Source organism: Ixodes scapularis, unplaced genomic scaffold (assembly GCF_016920785.2).
Source record: "Ixodes scapularis isolate PalLabHiFi unplaced genomic scaffold, ASM1692078v2 PGA_scaffold6__148_contigs__length_123643588, whole genome shotgun sequence".
Taxonomy (NCBI): Eukaryota; Metazoa; Arthropoda; class Arachnida; order Ixodida; family Ixodidae; genus Ixodes; species Ixodes scapularis.
Genome location: NW_024609881.1, coordinates 8,244,067 through 8,267,121, shown reverse-complemented (window position 1 = coordinate 8,267,121; position 23,055 = coordinate 8,244,067). Strand labels below are relative to the sequence as shown.

The window sequence follows — 23,055 nt, the reverse complement described above, 5'->3', positions numbered from 1 at the left end:
CCGTGAATTGTATCTTGATGTGAAGAGCTTTGTCAACGCTGACTGCCCGACCCGTCGCCACAACGCGAAAAGCCGACACCGAGGTAGAAAAGTGAATCGGTTGGTGCCGTCTGCTGCCTGAAACCGCCACTCGATCAGCGCGAAGAGGAACATCTCAATTCGTACGAGAAGACAAGATAAATACAGTTCGAGTCATGGCATCGTGGAAGACATTTTTCGACATTAGTCGCGAAGAAAATAAACAAGCTGCGCGCTGAAAGTTGTGCAACGAAACTATACACGGTGCAGTCGGCGTATATCATCGAACTTTATACGCCATCTGAAGAGGAAACACGAGAATGAGTATGCGAAGGGTGGAAAGGGGCAGGCGAATCAGCCAAAAATTGAATTGAATACGATAAGAAATATCGAGATTCGTAAAGCAAGCGTGAACTTATGCTTTTTAGAACAGGTTTCATGACATGGTCTATACGGTCCCTCGTGCTGCGCCGCAGAGGTTGCATTTTGTCAGAGGATGGGCCCTTGCCGCTGTGCACGGAGTCGCTTCCAGCAGTGTACTAGCCGTGTTGCTGTATTTGAAGAATACAGTAATATAGCTTATTTCTGCTCCACGCACGAACTGGATATTTTTATGGTCTTATCAAACGAACACGCTGGCCGCGTATGTTTTAAAAGTCAAATGCAAAAAAGTTAAAAAAAGGAAAGAAAATGAGTGGATTGAAGTTTTGCTGTTTGTTGCGAGCCACGTGGTCGCGAGACCGATGTCCTAAAGAAGCATCGACATATCAAGGGGCTTTCTCGATGTTTAAAGTTCATTGTAAATAAACACTTTGTGCCACCAGCGGTCCGCTTAGTAAAATCAGTGCTTTTTTGAGGAATTTTGCTTTTTTTTTCTGCAATTATCTCTGCATTTGATAATGTCAGCTTTGCTGCTTATGCCGGCAACACAATGTAGCTGTCAAGTGCCAATTTTTACGTTTAGGAATTAAAGGAATGGAATGGAACGATTCAGTCATTCCAGGAGTGGGAATGGGCCCAGTGTCTCCATTCCTAGGAATTGAAAGGAATTGAATTATCGAAAACTCTAATTCCCCGGAATGGAATTGGAATGGAATGGGGGTGCCCATTCCGCAACACTGGTACACAGCTATTGATGTAAGTCACCTCACTTGGCAATGAAATCTATCGTATAAAATTGCTGGAGAATATTGAGCATTTCTAAGCTTCAGCTTTAACTAGAATATATGGTGAGTGGGGCTCTCTATTTTTTACCTTAAAATCTGTTTTTTTTCTATGCAAAATGTCAATTTGAACAACATTCCACATGATTGCGGCATTTTCTCCTCATCAAAACTCTAGTTTTTGGCAATAAGAACTTTATTTAAATAGAAAAATGAATATCTAGCCCCCTTCCTCATTAAATTTCAGTTCAGAAACATCCACAGCAAAGAATACTTTCAGCGATTCATTGAAATGATAGACTTCCTAAAACGGAAGTTGCTGCAAAAAAGTGGAACTGAGAAAAACCCGTTTGAAGTTCCCACACCACTGCACTTGCTTTTACTGGTGGTTGTGGCAACTAAAAGGCACCAAGAGCGTAGATGGTGCCTTCTGCTTACACCCAATCTCCATCACGGCCTTGCTGAGCAAGTCCGAGCTTAAAATGCTTAAAAGGTGGACATTGATTGTGAGATGAGTGAGGAATTGGGTACGCTTGCAGTATGCGAACCAACATCAGCAAGTATAGGCAGGGCAAACATCAACAAAATACAAAGCAGACAAACCCACGTGACTTTCTAAATATGAATGCTAGTTTTAGTCAGTTTTGTGTTCGATCAGGGTGGGCTTTTCGATTCTTGGCCATATGTATAGCCTCTTCTACATGAAAGCTGGACTTCTATGGCGTTCCTGCCCAAATAGAGTTTACTCTCGAACGAAGGTATTTAATATACTGAAACTGAAGAAATGCTCCTTCTAACGAGAGTATGATTGTCATTCTAGGACATACTGGTGCAAAACTACAGCAGTTTGAAACTGGGAAACAGAAGTTTCACATTTTAAAAACATGTGATTTTGCGTCGTTGGCTTAGCGAAAATGTTTTATTTCACCGTAAATACTTCAGATATTGCAATAAATATCTGTAGGAGTATGCAGTATTAGTTGTGGAACCACAATACATGAAAATAGGAAAATTCGTTTTTTTACTCAAAAATTGCAATTTTAAGGTGGTGCCCCGCCCTTAGCAACACACTACGGCCATCTTTCGGCTAGCCCTGGAAGCGATCCAAGTATGGTCAGTGACAGGTTCCCAGTGGCTGCTTTGCCTCCAGCACGCTCTCCATGACTTCTGCGGGGCTTTGGCTGTGCGTGCGGCCAAGTGTTGTCAAAGGCAGTGAGTTCACGCGTGTGGAACGTCTAGCGTGTTCTCACCCTCCGTGAGAGCAGCGAGGCCATCTTGAAATCATGCGACCTGGCCGCCATGGGCTGGCTTCAACTCGTTGGCCCGCTGTCCCCTCCGTGCTGCGGCAAATCCGTCGTGTTGGTATTTTTCGTCCTTGTCGTCCCAGGCCTATATTTACTACCTAATTGCATTCCCTTATTACGAGTGTAACTTCCGCAGTTAATTTTGTAACACAATTTGACTATTTCCATTGTCGACATACCGGCTAGGTGCGAGGAAGATCGAGTGGGCACGAGAATCAATGTTACCACCGACGCACATTAAGTATGTAGAGCTCTCTAGGACAGCACGAGGGTTCAATGGCTAATTGCTTACGGCAACTCGGTGATTGTGGTTTGAACATTCGAAATAAGAAGCCCTCGTTGTAAGCGGTCGTAAGTGTTTGCGACACACTTGGGGACAGTCAAATGCAAATGTGTGAACCAGCCTCGAGTCTGACCGACTGCGTTACGACTCCTTGCATACGATGCCCTGCACGGAGTGGAAACGTCCTGGTGCCAGCGTGCGAAGAGAACTCGAATGCTTCCGATCCTGGAGTAGGCCGAAGGTTTTACAGCATTTGCAAGTTCAATTCTATGTGCAATCTAAGAGATATGGTCACTTAAATTACTGCCAGAATTGTTTCTAGCCCACGGTGAAAGAATGACGGATAAAAATAAGGAAACATTTATGAAGACCGAAAGTGGGCCAGGGATCCCCTGTAGATGGCGCTAGTGTGTTATCTTGTCTTGAGCGGTCGTAAGTAGCTGTAATGCTGCCGGTCACACTTGGACGGAAGTGTTTGATCCAGCCTTAAGTATTTATGATTGCAACTGTCGACCGCGCTGGGGAACAAACTGCCAAATGGCATCGTTACTCTTTCCGACGCAAAAGATTTCAGAGGTGGGCTTAAAACACGTGACATTGCCAAGTGGCGAGTTGCATCTTGTTTGTGCAAATCTTCCTCTTTTACAGCGACAGCCATTAATGGCAACCTTCCCGGGAAACTGTGTGGGTCGCAGGAATCCCCGGTGACATCATCAATCGCACGATTGCTCCCATCCATTGTACCTGAGGCTCCATGGTGCGCCCGCCGTTAGATACAAAAATTCCGTCCGTTGAACCCAATTCGAACCAGTGATCTATGGACGACAGAAATTTTTTTCGATAGTCAACCACTCTACCAACAGAACTAACGAAGGAACAGGTTTTAGCGAAGTAAAGGTGGTATGTGCATTTAATTTCTGTCTACCTTTAATAATGTTTCGGAGCCGCGTGGGCCTCAACCTTGCATTTAATTCAAGCACGGCGAAAGGCAATTGGCGCACGCTGGAGGCCGGACGTTAGAAAGAGACGTGGAGAGAAATTGAGGGAGAGGAGAAAACGAGAGTGTGCGGGGACTTCGGAACACCGACCTCTGGTTGGTATGATTAGGAGCTAGATGCAAAAACCTTTGTCTCCACCCATCCTTCGAACACGTTCTAAAGCAAACGCAAGACGTCGACGTTCGCATTTGAACAGTGAGTAGAGACGAATGCAGCTAGCTTTGCATCTAGCCCCTAATCATTCCAACCAGAGCTCAACGTTTAAAAGTCTCTGCGCACTCTCGTTTCCTCCTCTTCCTCAATTTCTTGCCGTATACACCAGCACGCTGTTGACAAACAAACCCACGTTTTCTCAGACCAAGTGTGGGCACTGTGCAGAAACAAAATTCACGGGACGTGAAGCGTCTGCACACGTGCTGTACCCGCAACTGTACCACCGCAGCAGCGCGACGTCAGAGCCGCGTGTTGGTGTATTTAGTTGTAGCAACACCAGAGAAGACCCGTGCCTCCTTCCGAATATCATTTCTAGTGAATCAATGCAGACCCACGTAGCCGGCGTCAGCATCAACGCAGGTGCTTCTAGTAGCGTCTCGCAACTGGTGCCACACCAGCATGCGGCTATGCCAAGACAGACGTGGCTACAGCTTTGCAGCATCGTCCGTCCAACTTCGGAGTATTTGCCGTTTGGGGCGCTTCGAGGATTAACTAGCGAGGAAGTCGTGTGCAGGACTCATCTTCTAAGTGGTATTGAGCCGACACCCCATTGCGCCGGTGCATGCGCACTGCCATCCAAACAGACAAACTTGCATGCCACACGGGTAGACCTTGGAAAACTTGTAGGCAGCCCGAACAACGCTACTATCGGTTACAGCATGCCGAGGAGACTCTTCATAAAAAGAGTACTGATGAGGCACGGAGCAGAATCAGAAGCAGTAGCAAAAATGGCACGAAAATTTTCTGAATCGTACTCGGGGGGCGGCACAAACGACAACGACATCTTAGTGATGGAAAATTACGTGAGCACCGAGCTGCTGTTGCTGTGACACACGTTACATGCGTAGATGCCCTCAGATTTTGGTCTCTTCTCTTACATGAAACTTGTTAAGCCTGAAGCTTGCGCTAGTTGACGCCTGTTTGCTGGTATATATTCCGTGTACTTTACGATACATACTTCAGTTGCATTGGTGTTAGTGAACATCCTGTGACTACCGTTTGTCCCTTTTTGTTGGTGTCCGTCAGGAGTGGAGCGGCCTGAGCGTTCTGACACCAGCCCTGCTCGAAGGGAAGCTGGAGTCGCTCATGGTTTTGTCCGATCTTGCGGAATACGTCAAGCACCACACCCGCCGCGGTAAGTTTGCAAATTTATTAATGCGGAATTGCATTTTTACACAATTAGAGATGATAGTGTGGTGCCTAAAATGCATCTCCCACTGGACCCTTAAAAGTCTCGATTTCTGCCCGATGACCTCGTAGAAGTGCCGCCATCCCAGCGGTGTCGCAGCGACAGCAGATACCGGTATTGCTATAGCTTCAGCAGCCACAAGTTGGGACTCCACAGTGACAGCGACACTCACACTTGCTCCTACTTTTTGTGTTGACATCTTGCACCAACCACGTGACATTCGACAACATGACAGTGGGTTTTCTGATGTCATTTGTTGCCACTTCAGGTTTGATGTGTGGGCGGGGTAGGGTGCTAAGCAAGCTAGTTGAAGACACGTTCCAGGCACTGTATTCAGGCACTGTATTGAAGACACGTTCCAGGCACTGTGGCTGGCAAAGCTTGGCCAAGGCCAAGCTTTGCCAGCCACACTACGCAACTGTGGAGAAAAAAAGATGTTTCTAGTGCCATGGCACCGGGGTGGCACTCTGCTTTCTGTTCAGCGTCTGCCCTTGAGCACAAGATGGACGGGTAGCGTTAGGTACCTTTAGCGCTTTCGTAAAAACATGCTCGCTGTCCTTGAAAGAGTAGCTGAAGACCAGTGACTGAGCTGTTTCTAAGCAACACTCAAAATACAGTTAGAGTGTCCCACTTAAAAATATTGTACAGATCCGCCGTATCTCTTACTTGCTATTCTGCATATAACTGCTTGATCGATAGATTTAAATACATCTGCCAATTTTTTTATTTATTTATCGAATATACCCTCGGGGCCTGAAGGCATATTGCATTATACAGTTGACTTCCGTTAATTCGACCTTGAGGGGAGTCGTGAAATAGGGTCGAATTATCCGAAAGTCTAATTGAGAGATGTGTGCAAAACTCTGAATATGCAACGCTTTGGACCAGGTGGGCCAACATTTTTATATTGACCCATCGCACACCGCCGCAGAGTGGCACGAGTGGTGACCGGCGTCCGGCTCTGCCGGCGGTGGCAGCCGCCACCGGTGCCGTTGCAACATGACTGCGAAGCAGCGCTCGCTGCGAAGGCAGTGTTGCAATGGTTGTTTTGGTGGTCTGCACCGCCGCTGCCTGCAACCATTGCAACACTGCTGCAAAGCAGTAATGGTTGTTTTGTGTCAAGACCCGGCCGTGTCCCATGTCTCAACATGCACTCTCTTTTTCTCTCTTTTCGCTATTTAGCGCGCACTTGAAATATGAAAATGGTTTTTTTGTGACGGGTGCGGCCAATCGCGCTCGTTGCACGGTTGATCGCCAATCGCGGCCGGTGGGCACGGACGGTCCAATTAACCAATATTTTATATTTCAAGATTGAAATAACGAGTCGATCCTCGATCGTGGCCCCTTTTTTTTTGCAAATCAGTCACAGAGGATATAATTGCGGCCACTAAATTTCGTGATTTCCAGACGCTTGCATTGAAACTCTTAAGCATACCTGCCAACTCTTCCGAATTTTTTGTAAAATGTACGAATTGGGACTAATTTTACGAATCTTGCTTCAAATCTTACGAAAAATATATATATATATTTTTTTTTTTATTTTTTTGTTGTTGTTTTTGTAAATCCGTTGTTGGCGGTATCTTGCACCGCCACAAGAGGGCGATAGGTACCGTCCACAGCAGCGTCGTGGTTTTTACTATCCGTCTATCCGGTGGCCACGGATCGAAAACCAATCCAAAGCTCAAAGCCTTTGTTTGTGTGTTTGGCGGTGCACAGGTGCACGTTGGTTCGGCATGTTCAGACGTTGTTGGGCCTCGTTGTTTCGGCCAGTTTGAGGCGAGAAGTATGGAGTCTGTGTTTGTTGCACGTGTAACTGTAGCATTCTCCTGGTCACTGTGGCTTTGCGGCGCAATGCCGAACTCCAAACCTCAAAAGAGGTACTTTCAGGTGTTCCTGAAGTCCTACACGTCGAAATTTCCGTGCTTCGTGCCGCCCAAAAAGCGAGAGAAGTTTGCATTGTGTAGCACGTGCACGTGTGATGTAAGCGTTTCACACGCTGGTCAGGCTGACATTAAACTGCACATCGCTTCGCGTACCCCCCCCCCCCCCCCCCCCCCCCCCCCCCCCCCCGCCGCAGCCGCGCAACTTTTACGAATTTGAAAGTCCACAGGTTGGCAGGTATGCTTAAGGACCGAAATTTTCATGTGCCCTTGAATTTCACTAATTCTTTAATTCGCCGAGTTCGCGAAAATTAGGGGCTCGCAAGCATTAAGTATTTTACAGTAACGCAAGTTAACTGTACAGTATAACCTCGTTACAACAGATCTGGTTACAGCAGGCATTCGATTACAACATACCGATTTGTGACCAGTCATAATCCACCTCAAAGTCTCTAGTAAGATTGTCCATTCTGGATTCCTGTTACAACAGACCAAAATCTTCATCACTATCAAGGTCTGTTATAATGAGTTTATACTGTAGGGGGGAAGAGAAGATACAATAAGAATAGGTAATAAAACTGTAATGGGTTAACAATATAATAATATAACAACAAACAAACAATGAAGCAGGCCGTGGATCATTGCAAAAATGGTTAGTAATAGCATTTCGTATGGTAAAGATATTGTTCCACTATTACAGCGATAGCTGTCATGGGCTCTTTTTACCGCTGGAAATAATGTCTGTTGTTGATGTTGTTGATGTTGCGGTTGTAGTAGTTGTCATCGTTGATGTTCCAGTTGGTGATGTACCCTACATCACCAACTGGAACATCAACGATGACAACTACTACAACCGCAACATCAACAACATCAACAACAGACATTATTTCCAGCGGTAAAAAGAGCCCATGACAGCTATCGCTGTAATAGTGGAACAATATCTTTACCATACGAAATGCTATTACTAACCATTTTTGCAATGATCCACGGCCTGCTTCAACGACGGACACCCTGTCCGTCGTTGATGTTTCTAAATCCTCGAAAAAGATCGCCCGCCGCCTGCGGGAATTGAGCTGGGTCTGCTGCATGCGGAGTGGAGGCCTTACCACTGAGCTATGCCAGAGCGTTAATAACCCACTCTAAACTTAGGGTTTTCGTGGTACCCAACGCCAATTGCACGCATGCTCTGGAAAAAAAAAAATAGCACATAACAAAATGCCATTGTAGCACCATTAATGCCAAGAGCTCATGCTGGGAGATGCGCTTTTACATGCTCTGGAACAAAAAAAAGAAACAAAAGTGTTTGGAACCAAATGGAACAAAAGAAAAGCATTGGAACAAAACAGATGTCTAGTTTGTTCCCGATGCTTTCGTTCACGCACCCCACCGCCCCACGGCGTGTGAAGGTGACACCGATGCCCAACGACTTGGCCGTGACATGTCGCAGCTGTCGCTGTAACTTGGAAAACTTGGGACTGTGAATTTTTTTTATTTATTTGTCTATCTTCGAGAAAACCACATTCCTCTCGGGCACTCTAGCAGCAGATGGATTGATACAAATGAGTTTAACAAAGCCGCCTGGAAAAAAAAAAATTGTGCAGACGATCATGCGACATGATGTGAATGGACAGTGTTAGCTGGTGTGACGTTTCAATGATATTGTGTCACGATTGGCTGGAAGTTCCAGTGATGTTGTATTATTCGGTGTCTCGTGTGAACTGCAACCTCTCACACACTGAGCAGCTAGCCCCCAATCTTTGCTCGATAACATTCTCTTCTACATGCCTCAACCGCATACAGGTCGACCGCATACACGTACAGCATGATCTTAACATGGAATGCATTCCGTTCTAACACCCAGCACCTACGTCGGCACCTACACACGGGCGATGCTCTCTCACGGGCGCGTCTACGCTGCCAAGCAGCCGCCGCTTGCTCTGGCATATGCTACGGCCGCCCCCTTCTCGCGCGCTAAGGCTTAGAGCGCCGAGGGAACGGTGACCGAAGGCGAGAAAGAGAAGGTGGTGAGGAGCACGATTCCATGACCCACAGCACAATCACGACTGGCCTAAAGTGCCTCAACCGCGACTATTATCGGTGAAAGGGTATCACTGGAGTACTCGCCCTCTTCGGCGCGCATGCTCCGTTTGTTTTCGGCCACATGACACTCCCACGGTACAGCAAGCTTGGTACAACTGACGCTGTAAAAGGCTTTCTTGAAACACATCCTTATGTTTCACCAACGACAAGGCACGTGCAAATAGGGATTTTTGAGTGGAAATAGTGGTTTGGACCGAATATTATTAAAATCAAATGGCGAATTCGTTTCTCCAAACCTTTCACTACTTTGAAAAGCTGGAGATGACTGACGGAAAAGGGGACAAACACAAAACGTCTCAACAGCAAAACGGAGACGATGGGGGAAAAAGGGGACAAAGAACAAAATGTCTCTGTTGTTGAGACATTTCACGTTTGTCCCCTTTTTCGTCCATAGTCTCCGGTTTTTAAAAACTGTAACATAAACCAGCTTGCCTGTCTACTCACTCTATCTTTTTTCCCTAATGTTGCATCGTGCTTAAGAAAAAAAGTATTGGACTTGTGAAAATTATTCCCAGACTTCCACTTGTCCACTTCTAAGCTCAGTTAGTTTTAATTTAACTATATTTATGAACTGTGGCCTCAGGAAGTCCAGTGCCTACATTGGGGTGGCATGGAATTGACGGGTTTCACATAAAACTAAACGTATGCGGAGAGCAGGTCGTCTGCTTCTTGCGCGGGGGTTGCGGTGACGTCAAAACGACGCTGAGTTCTGATTGGCTCTGATTGGAAGGATAGGGGGTAGACCTTGACGCTAGATGCCTCGAGCTCTACTCACTAGTTTAGAGCGCAGCTCTTAGGCATCCGTTTATGGCTTGAGCGGTGTCGCCGTCACCACGGGTTGCATCATGGGACATTTCCCATAATGACGTCACGAGGGCAAAGTTCTCCTGCTAAGTTTGGCGGGAAACTTTTTCTGCCGAATTTAATGGGAAAATTTCCCTCTAAATTTCGGGGAAAAATTTTTCTGCTAAATTTAGCGGAAACATTTCCCGCCAAATTTAGCAAGAAAATCTCACCCTCTCCTCTGCACCCTCCCCTCCTCCCCCTCAAGAGCTGCGCTCTAATTCGGCATTACAGAGAACTGTAAACGTCTTTCATCTTTTTTTTGCAATCAACCAATAAGAGCTCGGCGTTCTGACATCATTGCAACCCCTCTGCAAAAAGCAGACAAACTTTCAGTCCGCATAGAGATGCCTAGCTATACCTAATCGAAGGTATTTATAAATCTTCTTGCTATATGCAATAAATATTTCTTCAATTTCGAATTTGAAAAAAAAAACACGAGCACGAATGAATGATGAATGCAGGTTGTCAGGGCATTGATGCCTAACATCTACTCTCACATAATTTTGAAACTTTTTCTGCAATGTGGATATTAACATTTGGGAAGTTTTTTGTTACAAGTGTAAACCGAACTCGCGTCCAACCGGCCAACGTGCGTCGGCGGCAAGAAGCGGAAGCGTGACAGACGCAGTTCGGTTCCAACACAACACTAACTGAGGGAGCCGTGTGGCCCCCTGTTTAATATAGAGCCGCACTTCCAGACATCAGGCCACCAGGGGACCTTGTGGCGCTACATGCTAGCCAGGAATATAGCAGTCCTCCCCTCTAAGGTACAAAGACAAGCAACAGCTAAGGGGAGTACCGCTGCACGGCCCTCCTAGTCCTTGTGCTACGGCGCAGCTGGGGTGGACTGATGCTTGTAGGATGAGGAGTTACCCCAGTGCTTGCAACATTGTCGCTTGCACCCACGCTTGTTTCGCCTGGCTCGAACAGAGTGCCGGGAGCACCAGCAGATTCACTCGTATTTAATCCTTGCGGTTCCAACTGCACTGCAGCACCAACAGGTTGACACGTCTCTGCCTCGGTCGTAGCTGCTGTAGGGGCGTCGGTCAGTCTGGAACGCAGGTGATCACCGTGCCGATGCCACAGTGTGCCATCTTCAAGGCAGACTTGCGCTGAAGATTGACTTGTGGCGCCGACGATTTGAGCAGGCACCCAGGGCATACCCTGGCAGAAGTTCCTGGCGAACACGTTCTCCTCAGGGTTGAGCGGCGGTCCCTGTCGGCAGCCTTTATCAGTATACAGTTTCTGTTTTAGCTGCTTGAGCAGCACTGATGATTGGAGGCTGGGACGCAGGACATCCAACGGCGTCTTGAACATCCTTCCTGTCAACAACTCGCATGGTGCTCTGCCCGTGACCTCGTGCGGAGTAGTCCTGTAATGAAACAGGAATCTGGAAATCCGAGTCTAAAAATCCCCAGAGCCACTTTTCTTGAGTTTGTTCTTCACGGTTTGTACAACACGCTCCGCTGCCCCGTTTGACGCTGGATGATATGGCGGCACGAGCATGCGGCGTATCCCGTTGCATGTTAGAAAGTCCAAGTACTGCTCACTTGCAAATGCAGGCCCATTGTCTGACACAATCAGATCTGGTAGACCGTGCTGAGCGAAGGCCATTCGCAGGGCTGTTATGGTAGCCTCTGCAGAAGTTGACGAGACAGGAAACACTTCAACCCATTTTTAAAAAGCATCAACAATGACCAAAAAAGTATGCCCCATAAATGGCCCTCCAAAATCAATGTGAAGCCTGGACCAAGGCTTCCGGGGGAACGGCCAGGGCGTCTGTTGAACTGGTTGTGGAGCCCGCTGATGAGCTTGGCAAATCGAGCAGCTCTTCACATGGTGGGTTATGTCGTTATCGATACCCGGCCACCAGACGTGACTTCTGGCGATCATTTTGCTCTTCTCGATGCCTGGGTGGCTGGAATGAAGCAGACCCAGGACTCGAGCCTGCAGCACTTTTGGGATCACCACGCGTGCTCCCCAGAGGAAACAACCCTCATGCAGGCTAAGCTCTGAACTCCTTGCGCAAAAAGGGCTCGTTTCTGATGCTAGTGCAAGGTTCTCTCCTCTGAGAACAGCGAGAACGACATGTCCCAGAACAGGGTCATTCTTTGTGGCTTGAGCCACAACGGAGGGTGAAAGAAGATTCGGATATGCGTGCTGTAGCATGAAGACGTCGGCCGGCACGTTCTCTTCAACGTTGCTCCCAGGTAATGGAAGTCTACTGAGTGCGTCAGCATGACCTAAATTCCTTCCTGGTTTGTAGGTCAGCTGGTACTTGTACGCTGAAAGCTTGAGAGCCCACCTGACAAGTCGAGGTGACGTGTGGACAGGAACTGGCTTGTCAGCACTCAGCAATCCCAGCAGCGGCTTGTGGTCTGTGAAAGCTTGAAAAGGGGTCCCCCACAAGTACTGGTGGAACCGTTCCACCCCGTAGACCAAGCCTAATGCCTCTTTGTCAAGTTGACTGTAGTTTTGTTCTGCTCGGGACAAACTCCTTGATGCAAAAGCAATGGGTCGCTCTTGGCCATCGGCTTCACGGTGCGCCAGAACTGCACCGATCCCGTATGGTGATGCATCACAAGTTAGACACACCGGCTTCTCTGGATTGAAATGAGCTAGAACCGGAGCGGACGTCATCAAGTGCTTGCTTGTGGTAAAAGCCTCTTCTTGGTCTTTTCCCCACTCCCACTTCTTCTTGTCAGTAAGAAGCAAGTGCAGTGGCCGCAGGCGTTCAGACAGGTTAGGAAGGAAACGTCTGTAGAAATTAATCAATCCTAGGAAGCTCTGAAGCTGCTTGACGTCGCGAGGAGCAGGAGCATGAAGTATGGCCGTGACTTTGCCCAGGCCTGGAGACAACCCTTTCTGGTTGATAATGTGCCCAAGGTATTCAACCTGCGGCACAAAAAAATGACACTTGTCGAACTTCAACTTCAGTCCGACATCAAAAAGGCGCTTGAGAACGGAACGAAGGTTGTGCAGATGATCCGAGTCAGTCGCGCCGGTGACCAGGATGTCATCAAAATACACAGCGACGTGCGGCAGCCCTCGGAACAAGTTTTCCATCTCCCGTTGGAAGATAGCCGGAGCGGACAACACTCCGAAAGGAAGGCGGGTGTACTGGAACAACCCCATATGTGTGGAAATGGTGACATACTTTCTAGAGTCCTGCTCAAGAATCACTTGCTGGTAAGCATCCCTCAGATCCAACTTGGTGAACTTCTTACCCCCAGACAGCGTGGCCCACAGATCTTCGATTCTGGGAATCGGGTACTTTTCCAGGGTGGCCACCGGATTCACGGTTACCTTGAAATCGCCACAAATCCTCACACGTCCATCCTTCTTCGCAACAGGAACAATGGGTGCAGCCCAGGCGGACGTCTTGACTGGTACAATAATGCCCTCCCTTTCTAGACGTTGAAGCTCCTGTGCAACTCCATCTTTGAGTGCGAAAGGTAGTGGACGCGGCTTAAAAAACTTCGGTGGAGCGTTTTCCGGAACATGAATACTGGCTTTGAGCCCCTTGAAAGCACCCAGCCGTTCCTCGAACACAGCAGAAAACTCTTGAACAAGACTTCTGACGTCAGAAAGAGAATGAACAGTTACCTCCACATCAGAGAAGTTGAGGCCCAGCTCCCGAATCCAGTTGCGTCCAAGTAGTGTAGGCGACCCATCTCCGGTGACGAACAATGGCAGCACGGCCTTCTTGTCATGGAACTGCACGCTGACGTCCACCCTGCCTTGAACTTGGGTCAGTTCACCGGAATAGCTTCGCAGCAACACGCCGGATGGCATGACTCGTATCGCAGGCACTAGCGCCTGCAGACGTTTCTTGGCGATGACAGAGACACTTGCGCCCGTGTCCACCTCCATGCAGAGTGGCTTGCCACACACGTAGACGGTGACTGTGAACGGCGGTGACGGCGCGACGCTGTCAACTTGCCACATCTCGAAAACCTCGGAAGATGTGCCGTCGTCCTCACCGTTGTCATGGACGACATTCACTGGATGCGTCTCCGTTGCTGGGGCCGGGCACGCTTGCGCCAGAAAGCGGTGCCTGGTAGAACTTTTCCTGAGTGACTGGGCGTCCCTCTGCTTCGAATTGCACACTTTCGATAGATGTCCTCGCTTTCGGCAGTAGTTGCACGTATTCTTGACGTGCTTGCAGCCAGACGCGAGGTGTCCGTCTCCGCAGCGGTAGCAGGTGACGCCCCCCGTAGGTGTCGTGACTCGATGCGTTTCGAACGCGGCGCTGCCGGAGCTGGTCTGGCAAATCTCCCCGGCGTCCCTCTTCGCCACTGCTACAAGTGTAAACCGAACTCGCGTCCAACCGGCCAACGTGCGTCGGCGGCAAGAAGCGGAAGCATGACAGACGCAGTTCGGTTCCAACACAACACTAACTGAGGGAGCCGTGTGGCCCCCTGTTTAATATAGAGCCGCACTTCCAGACATCAGGCCACCAGGGGACCTTGTGGCGCTACATGCTAGCCAGGAATATAACATTTTTGTTTCTTTAAATACGATAGGCGGGCACATGCATCATTGCACTTTAAAGGTGTACTTTTCTTCTAAGCATGCCCTGCACTGTGGCGAAGCGAGCTTTGTGGGTACTGCTTCTCTGCAGTGCACTGGTGCTCGGTGAGAAGCGCACTCAAGGGGGCAAGCTTTCTGCAATCATTTAGAACATTATGAATATTGCTGCTCACCTAATGATAATTATAATAAATTTTATTGAAAACAAACAAAGCTAATGGGAAGTCTGACCTGCCAAAGCGACATTGGGCTTAACTGGCAGCATCTTACGATCAGTGAAACCAGCCGCAGAAAAAGGAAACGTGTAAAATAAAATCCATTCAAAGAAATTAGAATGAAAAAAGCTAACATTTCTCGGGACTTTCTTGAACTTGTGTTTTGTTTTTAAATTAGAGGGTAATTAATAACTATACACTGTAATGCCGTAACGAAGCACACTGTAGACTAGAGCATGTTCAACAATGTTTCGAACGGATAGTGGCATAAAATATCTAGTGTTGTATAACAAACAAGACTCTGTACAAATTTTCTTTCTTACATGAGCAAGATGAGAGGTTAGGTCACTGTCAAAGGATAAGCCGAGATATTTTATAGAAGATCTATGCTGCGTAAGCTCACATGCACATGGTAAGCATCCAGATTTATGTAACCGTAAAAAAGAGGTTATATTAAATTTTTTCATAGGGTTGTCTAAACCTTTGAAAAATCTCAGTCAATATTGAATAGCATAATATTCAAAACTTTTATTTGGATATTCACACAGCCTTGCCAACGACTGAAAATAATTTAAATACAGTGCAACCCACTTATAACAATGCCACATATAACGATGTGCCACTTATAACAATCATTTTCTAGAGTTTCTAGACTGAAAATGATCAGTTTCTAGTCCCAATGCAATGATAATCGGTTATAACGATTGAAATTTTGTGCTTCCTTATTATCGTTATAAGTGGGTTGCACTGTGTATAGATTTCAGAAGTAAAGAAATTATTCCTTCGGGATAATGTTGTGGGCCTTGGTGCACAGCGGGATATGAATTAAAAGTGATAATTAGCAAACTAATTACCTGCAGACGTTTTTCAATAAAAATAACAGAAGTCACAGAACATAATTTTTAGGACCACAGAGACACCAAAAACATTGTCATTGAAAGAAAATTTTGGCACATGGTTCTGGGGATTGAAACGACCCGAGCGATTTCCGAACTCTTTGACGTTACGATGCTCCGCGCTGGTTCGCTGGTTTCGGTTTGAGTTGTTTTTTTTAGTAGAATTGGAACTAAGCAGCAAAGAATTAAGTGGGCGGTGTCTCAACATCATAATCGAGTGCACGAAAAAATTCGCTTTTTGGAGTTGTCAGACGGACCCCTTTAGGATGGATTGGATTGGCTAAAGAAAATCAGTTCTGTGCTTAGCAGCATCTGACATGTCACAATGGGTGGCCACCTCTGCAGGCACGGAGGACGATGTGGATCGTCTGCTCAGCAAGTGGCGGTTGCGTGTGCCAAGTAACGCCGACTCCGTGTTGCTGTGGAACGACGTCATTTCGAATCGGTACGTTGTCGGAACTTTCCAGGCAACAGCTGTGCCTCGGTTTGAAGCTGTGAGTCGGAAGAGTGCACCGGCATTTGCTTACGGAACCTCTCGAAAGTCACCTTCTTCAGTTTGTGGGGGTGCTGCAGGTGGTAGATCAACTACTAACAATTTTTTCGTTTCATCCTTTTTTTCCTTATAAATATTTTGCTATGGAACTTGTTTCTAGTGAAGTTGGCTGTCTGGGAAAAACCTTCACTACATTTCTATTGTTAAAAAAAATTTACGCTAGCTCGATCGTGCTGACAAAAACCGAGGGACACAGAACCTGTCGAGCTACCATATGCACGAAATGTGTGGTTGCCCTAGTTCTGCGCACATGCGTCCCCCGTCACAATCGGAGAGCTTGTGCAACCCACACATTTCTTGTGTATGGCAGCTTAACAGATTCCCCCAGTTTTGATCAGCATGATCATCTAATGTAAATTTAGGACTTAAAAAAAAAAAAATTAACTGTTAGCTCTTACTATGCAAATGTTCTGCTAAATATGGGACTCTACAAACCGAGTATCTTCCCCCTACCTAAACGCCTTTAACAGTTGTTTGTGTACTTGAACATTGCTACACTAATTTTATGCCTTTATTACATCCCGCCGTGCATGGCTCGCACTGACGTCGTATCATCTGTCATTGTGGTTGTTGCTAAGCGCATACCCTTTGAAACAGGCACCAGATTTGTTTTTCTCAGCAAGAACGAGCAAAGATGAACACCGGCGTGTCACGGAACGAGATGCAAAGACTCAAGGCAACGCACGACACTTGAGCAATAAAAGGGAAGTCGGCTGGTGAATTCACTGAACCACATGTGCTAAAAGTGCGAGCTAGTGCAATTGCTTACGATCACGTGGTACGAGCGCTCCTGCAGCGGGTGCTTCAGACATGGCAATGAAGGCTAGTTGCGCATGTCGAGCTGTACCGCAGAAACAATCGGGTACGGTTCGACAATTAAAACTGGGAATAATGTGGCCACGTTCCAAAATCAAATTTCGAGGCACATTTCTGCAATTAACCTTCTCAATAAAGTGTCGGGCAATCATTTCGAGAGTTTGAGGAAGGGTAGTTTATGTACTGAGACCTTCCCGATGAGCCATTTCTGGTGGATTCACATTCTGTTTGAAAACAGTTGTTTGTCTCGGTTTCTTGTGCAATCTTGAGAGACTTCTCTCTTTATCGGCCGAAGAATGCTGTTTGGAATGATGGAGGGACATCTCTGCCCTCAGCTGCTTCCTGGTCAAGTCTCTCGGGCAGAGCGGGGCCGGCGAGAAGGCGAGGCTACTCAACGCCTTTGCCGGGGCCATGCTCCAGAGGGACAACATTCCCACGGCGCTGCGTTGCGTCCTCGAGATAGAGAAGGTACCAACTCTACCTCACATCAATCGGTCTGTTCATACCACCGGGTCTCTCAGTTTCTCGACAGTGTTCCCTGCAGTTCTTCTTGCAGAGGCAACTCGCGAGTGCAATGCGGAGAGCGAGTCGTCTGCTTCTTGCCAAGGGGTTGCGGTGACGTCGGAACGAGCTCCGATTGACTTTGATTGAGCCAATATGAGCTCGTTAGATTGACCTTGAGGTCTACCCACTAATTTTTTCAGTCGGCCAATAAGAGCTTGGCATTCTGACATCATTGCAACCCCTTGCAAGAAGCAGGCAAACTTGCGCTCCGCATAGACCCTTTTCAGAAGTGCACGCCATCTAGTAGCTGCTGTGCCAAATAACCGGCCATTGTTTCGTCAGGCTCTCTGGGCACGTATTGGACTTGAGAGCTTCTATCGGCGTTTGGCGCGAGCTTGGTTCAGCTCAAATGGAAAATGAGTTCTGCGTCAGCTTTCGACGAGGAATGGGATCCACTTGCGCGCTTTGCACCCAAGCAATGGTGACCGCCAATGTTGCTTAATGGGCTTTTGAAAAGCGTCTATTAAGCGGCGAAGTAAGGTTTTCAACATTTAACTGCGCATAATTACCAAGGTCGAAGGCTAAAATATGTTATAAATGCGCGCCAGTCCCACACTTTTTTAACGCAGAATGGGGTCTGTTTTTATGATGCAAGTTTCAAAGGACCATGAAACAAATTTAGGATTGGGATAGATAAATATGGGACTCTATAAACCGAGTATTGTTTAGTGGGTCAAAAAGAAACTAGTGCACGAGGGTAGAAAGCCAAAAGCCAGCTTTTCGGTACAAAATTTCGAAAATAAATGCGGAATATTTCTTACTTATCGTTCGAAAAGGTTTCCGCAGTGCCCAGGCACGTTAGCTGAATCCAGTTCAATTATCAGATACAAGAACTGCCACACAGATTGCGCTCGTCAACAGATTTGTCAGTGAATGTTTGAGTTCACATTGACCAATGAGCGCGTGACGAAAATTACAAATTCTAACAATGTCCAGGGTCATGCACCTTCTGTAAAACAGCATCTACGTTTTTAGATGGTTGGAAAAAATTGGTTTCTCAATGTATTGCGCTGCAATTTGCTACGGAGGTACGGCTATACTCCGTTTCAAACATAGCGTGCAACGCTGGGAAAGGTACTGAAGTAGTGCGCATGAAAAAACAAAAAAAATGTGTTACTCCGCGCGTTTCGTGGACGAGTGGTACAAGGCGCTGCTCTGGCGATACCGACGTCTCGGTGGCTGTGGTTCGAATCCACTTCGGGCGCAAAGTTTTTTTTTTTTTTTCCCGCGACGTATTTTTTGTGCAAACATTGTGCGCATTGCAGAAGTGTATATTTCAAATCCTATTTTCTTGTTGCTTTTTATTTATAAGGGGGTAGACTAGGGGCTGGTGTTCCGTTTGAACCCCGCGCCGGCCTCGTCAAAACGGAAGAACGGTCGAGATCCAGGGCGTCTCTATTTAAAGCCGTTTATTTACATGGTAGCGTGAAAATTAGAGAGTACCCTGAGAGTGCGGTGGACGGTCCTTTATACAATGAATGCTGGAATGAGGGGACCGCACTGCCATTGGTCAGACGGCTTGGCATTCCCTCGCGTGATGTGACTTCATGGGAGTTTCCTTCAGAGTCCAAATACTCGCCGGTGTATGGAAGTCATCCAGACGGCAGTATCTCTCTGCTCTGGTGCCGGCGCCCCCATGAACCGGGAGTGATTCACAATAGACGTGTACACAACACACGGCACTCGAGATCAGGACCGAGTGTTGTTTCCTTTTCCGAGGAAAGCAGGGGCCTCGGAATACAGGCACGGTCATGTGCGTCGTCCACTTAGCCGACCAAGGTTAAGGTGCCTCAGGCAGACGGAGCTGACCGAGGTTACGGTCCCGCAGGCAAACGAACCCAGATGCTTTGGAATGCAACCACGGGCATCGTCCGCTTAGCCGGTCAAGACGAAGCTGTAGGCACGATTCATCATCGACACGGTTCCTTCTTGAGGCTTGTTTCACTTTGAAGCCACAAGGCCGCTTTTAACTCCAGATATAACAGAAGGCAGTCCACAACACGGTCTGCGTGCTCGAAACTTTCACGTTGCGAGGTCCTCGCTTCGGGGATGCCACCTTGCCAGACACTCCGGTGTCGTTACTGACCGTCTCCAGGACTTCACGGACCGACGTCTCCGGTAAACGCGTTCTTGAACTCGCGTACACGTTGGCGATCACCTGCTTGCACTTTTTCGAGATCTTCACACAACGAATCTCTGAAAATATCCGAGCAGGAGAGGAAAGCTTCCTGCATAAGACACCATCTTCTCAAAACCGGCAAGGCAGGGGAAGCCGCACAACCCGAAAACCCGAAGCGACTGCCGCACGGACGAAAACGGAAAGCAATTTGGACTTTGGAGTAGTTTACATTATCTTTTTCTTTTTATTGAAAAAAAGATCGGTGTTCCGTCGAAATCATAACGCCACTATCAGTTACTAGCTCCAAAAATGCACAATTTACGACTTTTATTTTTTTCTTTTTGCAGGAGCAGCGCTATTTTATGGGGCGAACGTAGGCCGTCGGCAGTGCAAACCGGTGTGCTAGCTTTGACTGCGTTGCACGCTATGTATGAAACGGAGTATAGGTGGCGGAAACTTGGTGTGAAAATATCAACAACTTAACTCCATCAAAAAAGAAAAACCTGTTTCAGGCATCTGCAGCGGCATTCACAGACGACACCCCCGATGGATGTTGGAAGCGTCGAGGGTGCCCCTAGCTTAGCTAAGAAACTTTTCACTATGCATCTCTAATGTAAATTTTAAAAATGTGGTAATTTATTTATTAAAAAAAAAATAATAATAATAAACTGAGTATTACAACCGGGATTTTAATCACTCGTTGCTCTTCATTTTTGGTAGGGAGGGGATCAATCGAGGCACTGTATATTTTTGTTCTCGCATTGTGCCATCTTTCGGCAGCACATACAGCTAGGCGAGCGCAGTCATTATGCCGCCTGCAAATGCTGTCGGAATAGCCCAAAACAGGTTTTTCTCGTTTCTTTTTACTGCGATAGCTGTGATGGGCTCCTTCCAGCACTGGAAGGGATGTCTGTTGTCGTCGTAGTAGTTGTTGATGTTGTAGTTGGCCTAATAGGGCGTACGGCGTCCTTCACATTATTGCCAACTGCTCGAAAAAAGATTGCCCGCGCTCTTCAAAATCAAACTTAAGTCCGTTGCGTGTGAAGCGGGCGCGTCGTCATGGAGCTATGACGCAGCATTGGCAATATCCGCTTTATTATACGCTTTCTCTAAAACAAACTGGAATACAAGTCTCGAGTAGTGCCCGCTTGATGGCCACAGTTGCTGCTACTCCGCGATACAAAATTCTTCGTTATTCTCAATTACCGTATTTTCCGGGCTATAGTCCGCGAACTATACATGTTTAAAAGTTGAAATTTCTGGCTGTGCGGACTATCTACGCGTGCGGACTATACAGGAATTATGTTTTTCAAGATCGTTCATTATGTTGAGACGTGACGAATTTTGAGCACGAAAGTGTATGTTAATGATGATTTATGCACATTATAGGCTTTATTGTGAGCTAAAAAGCAGACACTTGTAAACGTGCGCCGTCTATGAGAAGATTTTCGTGTCGACTAAGCACCAGGTGCGGACTATGCACCCGGTGCAGGCTATGCACCGGTTGAGGGCTATGCACCGGGTGCGGGCTATCTAAGCAAAACCTTTTATTTTTGACCCCAAATTTACCCCTGCGGACTCTACACCGGGTGCGGACTATAATCCGGAAAATACGGTAACTCCAAATTTAATCGGAGTTAATTGTTGAAATTAAAAGCTTCGGCTAGGTGGCACGAGCCGCCGCCCAATAAATTCAGCCGTATCGGTCCATCCAATAGCACTTAAAAGAAGGGCCTGCTATTTACGTCATTGTTATTGGATCCCTGAGTAGCACCAAACGGCAAATGTGCTGAAACTCAACGAGAGTATGGCACAAAGCAGCAGACGTCTTGGCGTCGCGCTTGTTGCGAGACGCTCACAGACGCATCTTGTCATTGGTCGCAGAGAGAACTGTGAGGTGCATACTCGTGAGAACGAAGCCAATTGAACCAACGACTTGGTGTTGCAGCTATCACTCTGACTCTGCTATGGACTAATGCAGGACTTTCTTTTTCAGTTCATACGTTGGTATTTTCACTCTAAGCTTCCACCACCTAGCTGCACCCCTATAGAAAGTCCCGATCATACACCAAAAAACCTAGTTTCGCGGACCTTCTAAAGAGGGTTTGAAGCGTTGGTGTACACATCGCGACACTGTTAGCGCGAGCACGACATTGGCACCTTTTCGCATTTTATTAGGAGAGAGTATTAGTGGGCACACAATTTTACCCCTTATATTAGAGCCCTAGATGAGCTCTTTCTATGACAACAATGTCTTCGATGACAGCCTTGCAGTTCTAGGAGAAAAACAGAAAACTGGTGATTGCTTGTTCGCGCTAAGAGTGTCGCGCGGTGTACATGCTGTAGTTATCTCCACTTTATGTTTGAGTGAAGCTGAAGCTACAGTCACGGGCCCCAAACGATTCTGGCACTGCACAAGCGCAGTGCTTGCATGGGACGGCCCAGAGGTCGCCTTTGTAGCTCCTGCTACGCTTGCACTTTCGCTGGTGCTCTCTTCTGTTGTCTCTCTTCATGACATCACAAATTCTGATCCCATCTACTTGTCATCAGTTGCAAACGACCAGTTCAGTGCTGAATGAAAACATATTGGCAGAGATCTGTCTGGTTAGAGGATATTGGAGGAGATCTGTCTGGTTAGAGGATAGAGGTTTCATTTTCATAAATCAGCATGGCTTTCAGAAGAACCGGTCTTGCGAAACCCAACTTTTTGAATTATTAACAGATCTACACACAAACATACATTCGCGCTTTCAAACTGACACTATTTTTATTGATTTTTCTAAGGCGTTCGACCGCGTGCCACATAAACGCCTACTTAAAAAACTCGAGTGTCTTAATATTGATAGTTCTTTAATTAACTGGATTCGGGAATTTTTGACCAACAGAACACAGGCAGTTTCTTTTCATTGTAATGTTTCTTCTAGTATTAATGTGAAGTCTGGAGTTCCTCAGGGATCGGTTTTGGGCCCCTTGTTATTCCTTATCTATATTAATGATATTGCCACTAGCATTTCCTCTACAGTCAGACTCTTTGCAGACGACTGCGTTATTTATAGAACTGTAAAAAACCAGACCGACTGTCTCTCACTACAGCATGACTTAGACGCCCTCTCTTTATGGTGCGACCGCTGGCAAATGAACATCAATACCTCAAAATCTAAATTTATGAGCTTCTCCACAAAAAAATCCACTGTAAGTTTCAACTACTCAATAGGACATTTATCAATTGAGAAAGTAAATAAGTACAAATATCTAGGAGTTATTTTGAGCGAGAACCTACACTGGCAGGACCATGTAAATTATGTGGCTAGCAAGGCTAGTAGGTCATTAGGTTTTCTAAGACGAAATTTATATCTGGCACCTCC

The 23,055-nt window shown here is 46.9% G+C and overlaps 1 protein-coding gene across 1 annotated transcript in view; it reads left to right on the top strand.

Moving 5' to 3' along the window:
- The window catches only part of LOC8026835 (DNA-dependent protein kinase catalytic subunit), a 374,591-nt gene that overhangs the window by 256,152 nt on the left and 95,384 nt on the right, over positions 1–23,055 (top strand). Inside the window, exons 68-70 of the mRNA XM_029967180.4 lie at positions 5,006–5,114; positions 15,984–16,083; positions 17,343–17,475. Of these exons, the coding sequence (XP_029823040.2) occupies positions 5,006–5,114; positions 15,984–16,083; positions 17,343–17,475 (342 nt within the window). The remainder of the gene's footprint in view (positions 1–5,005; positions 5,115–15,983; positions 16,084–17,342; positions 17,476–23,055) is intronic.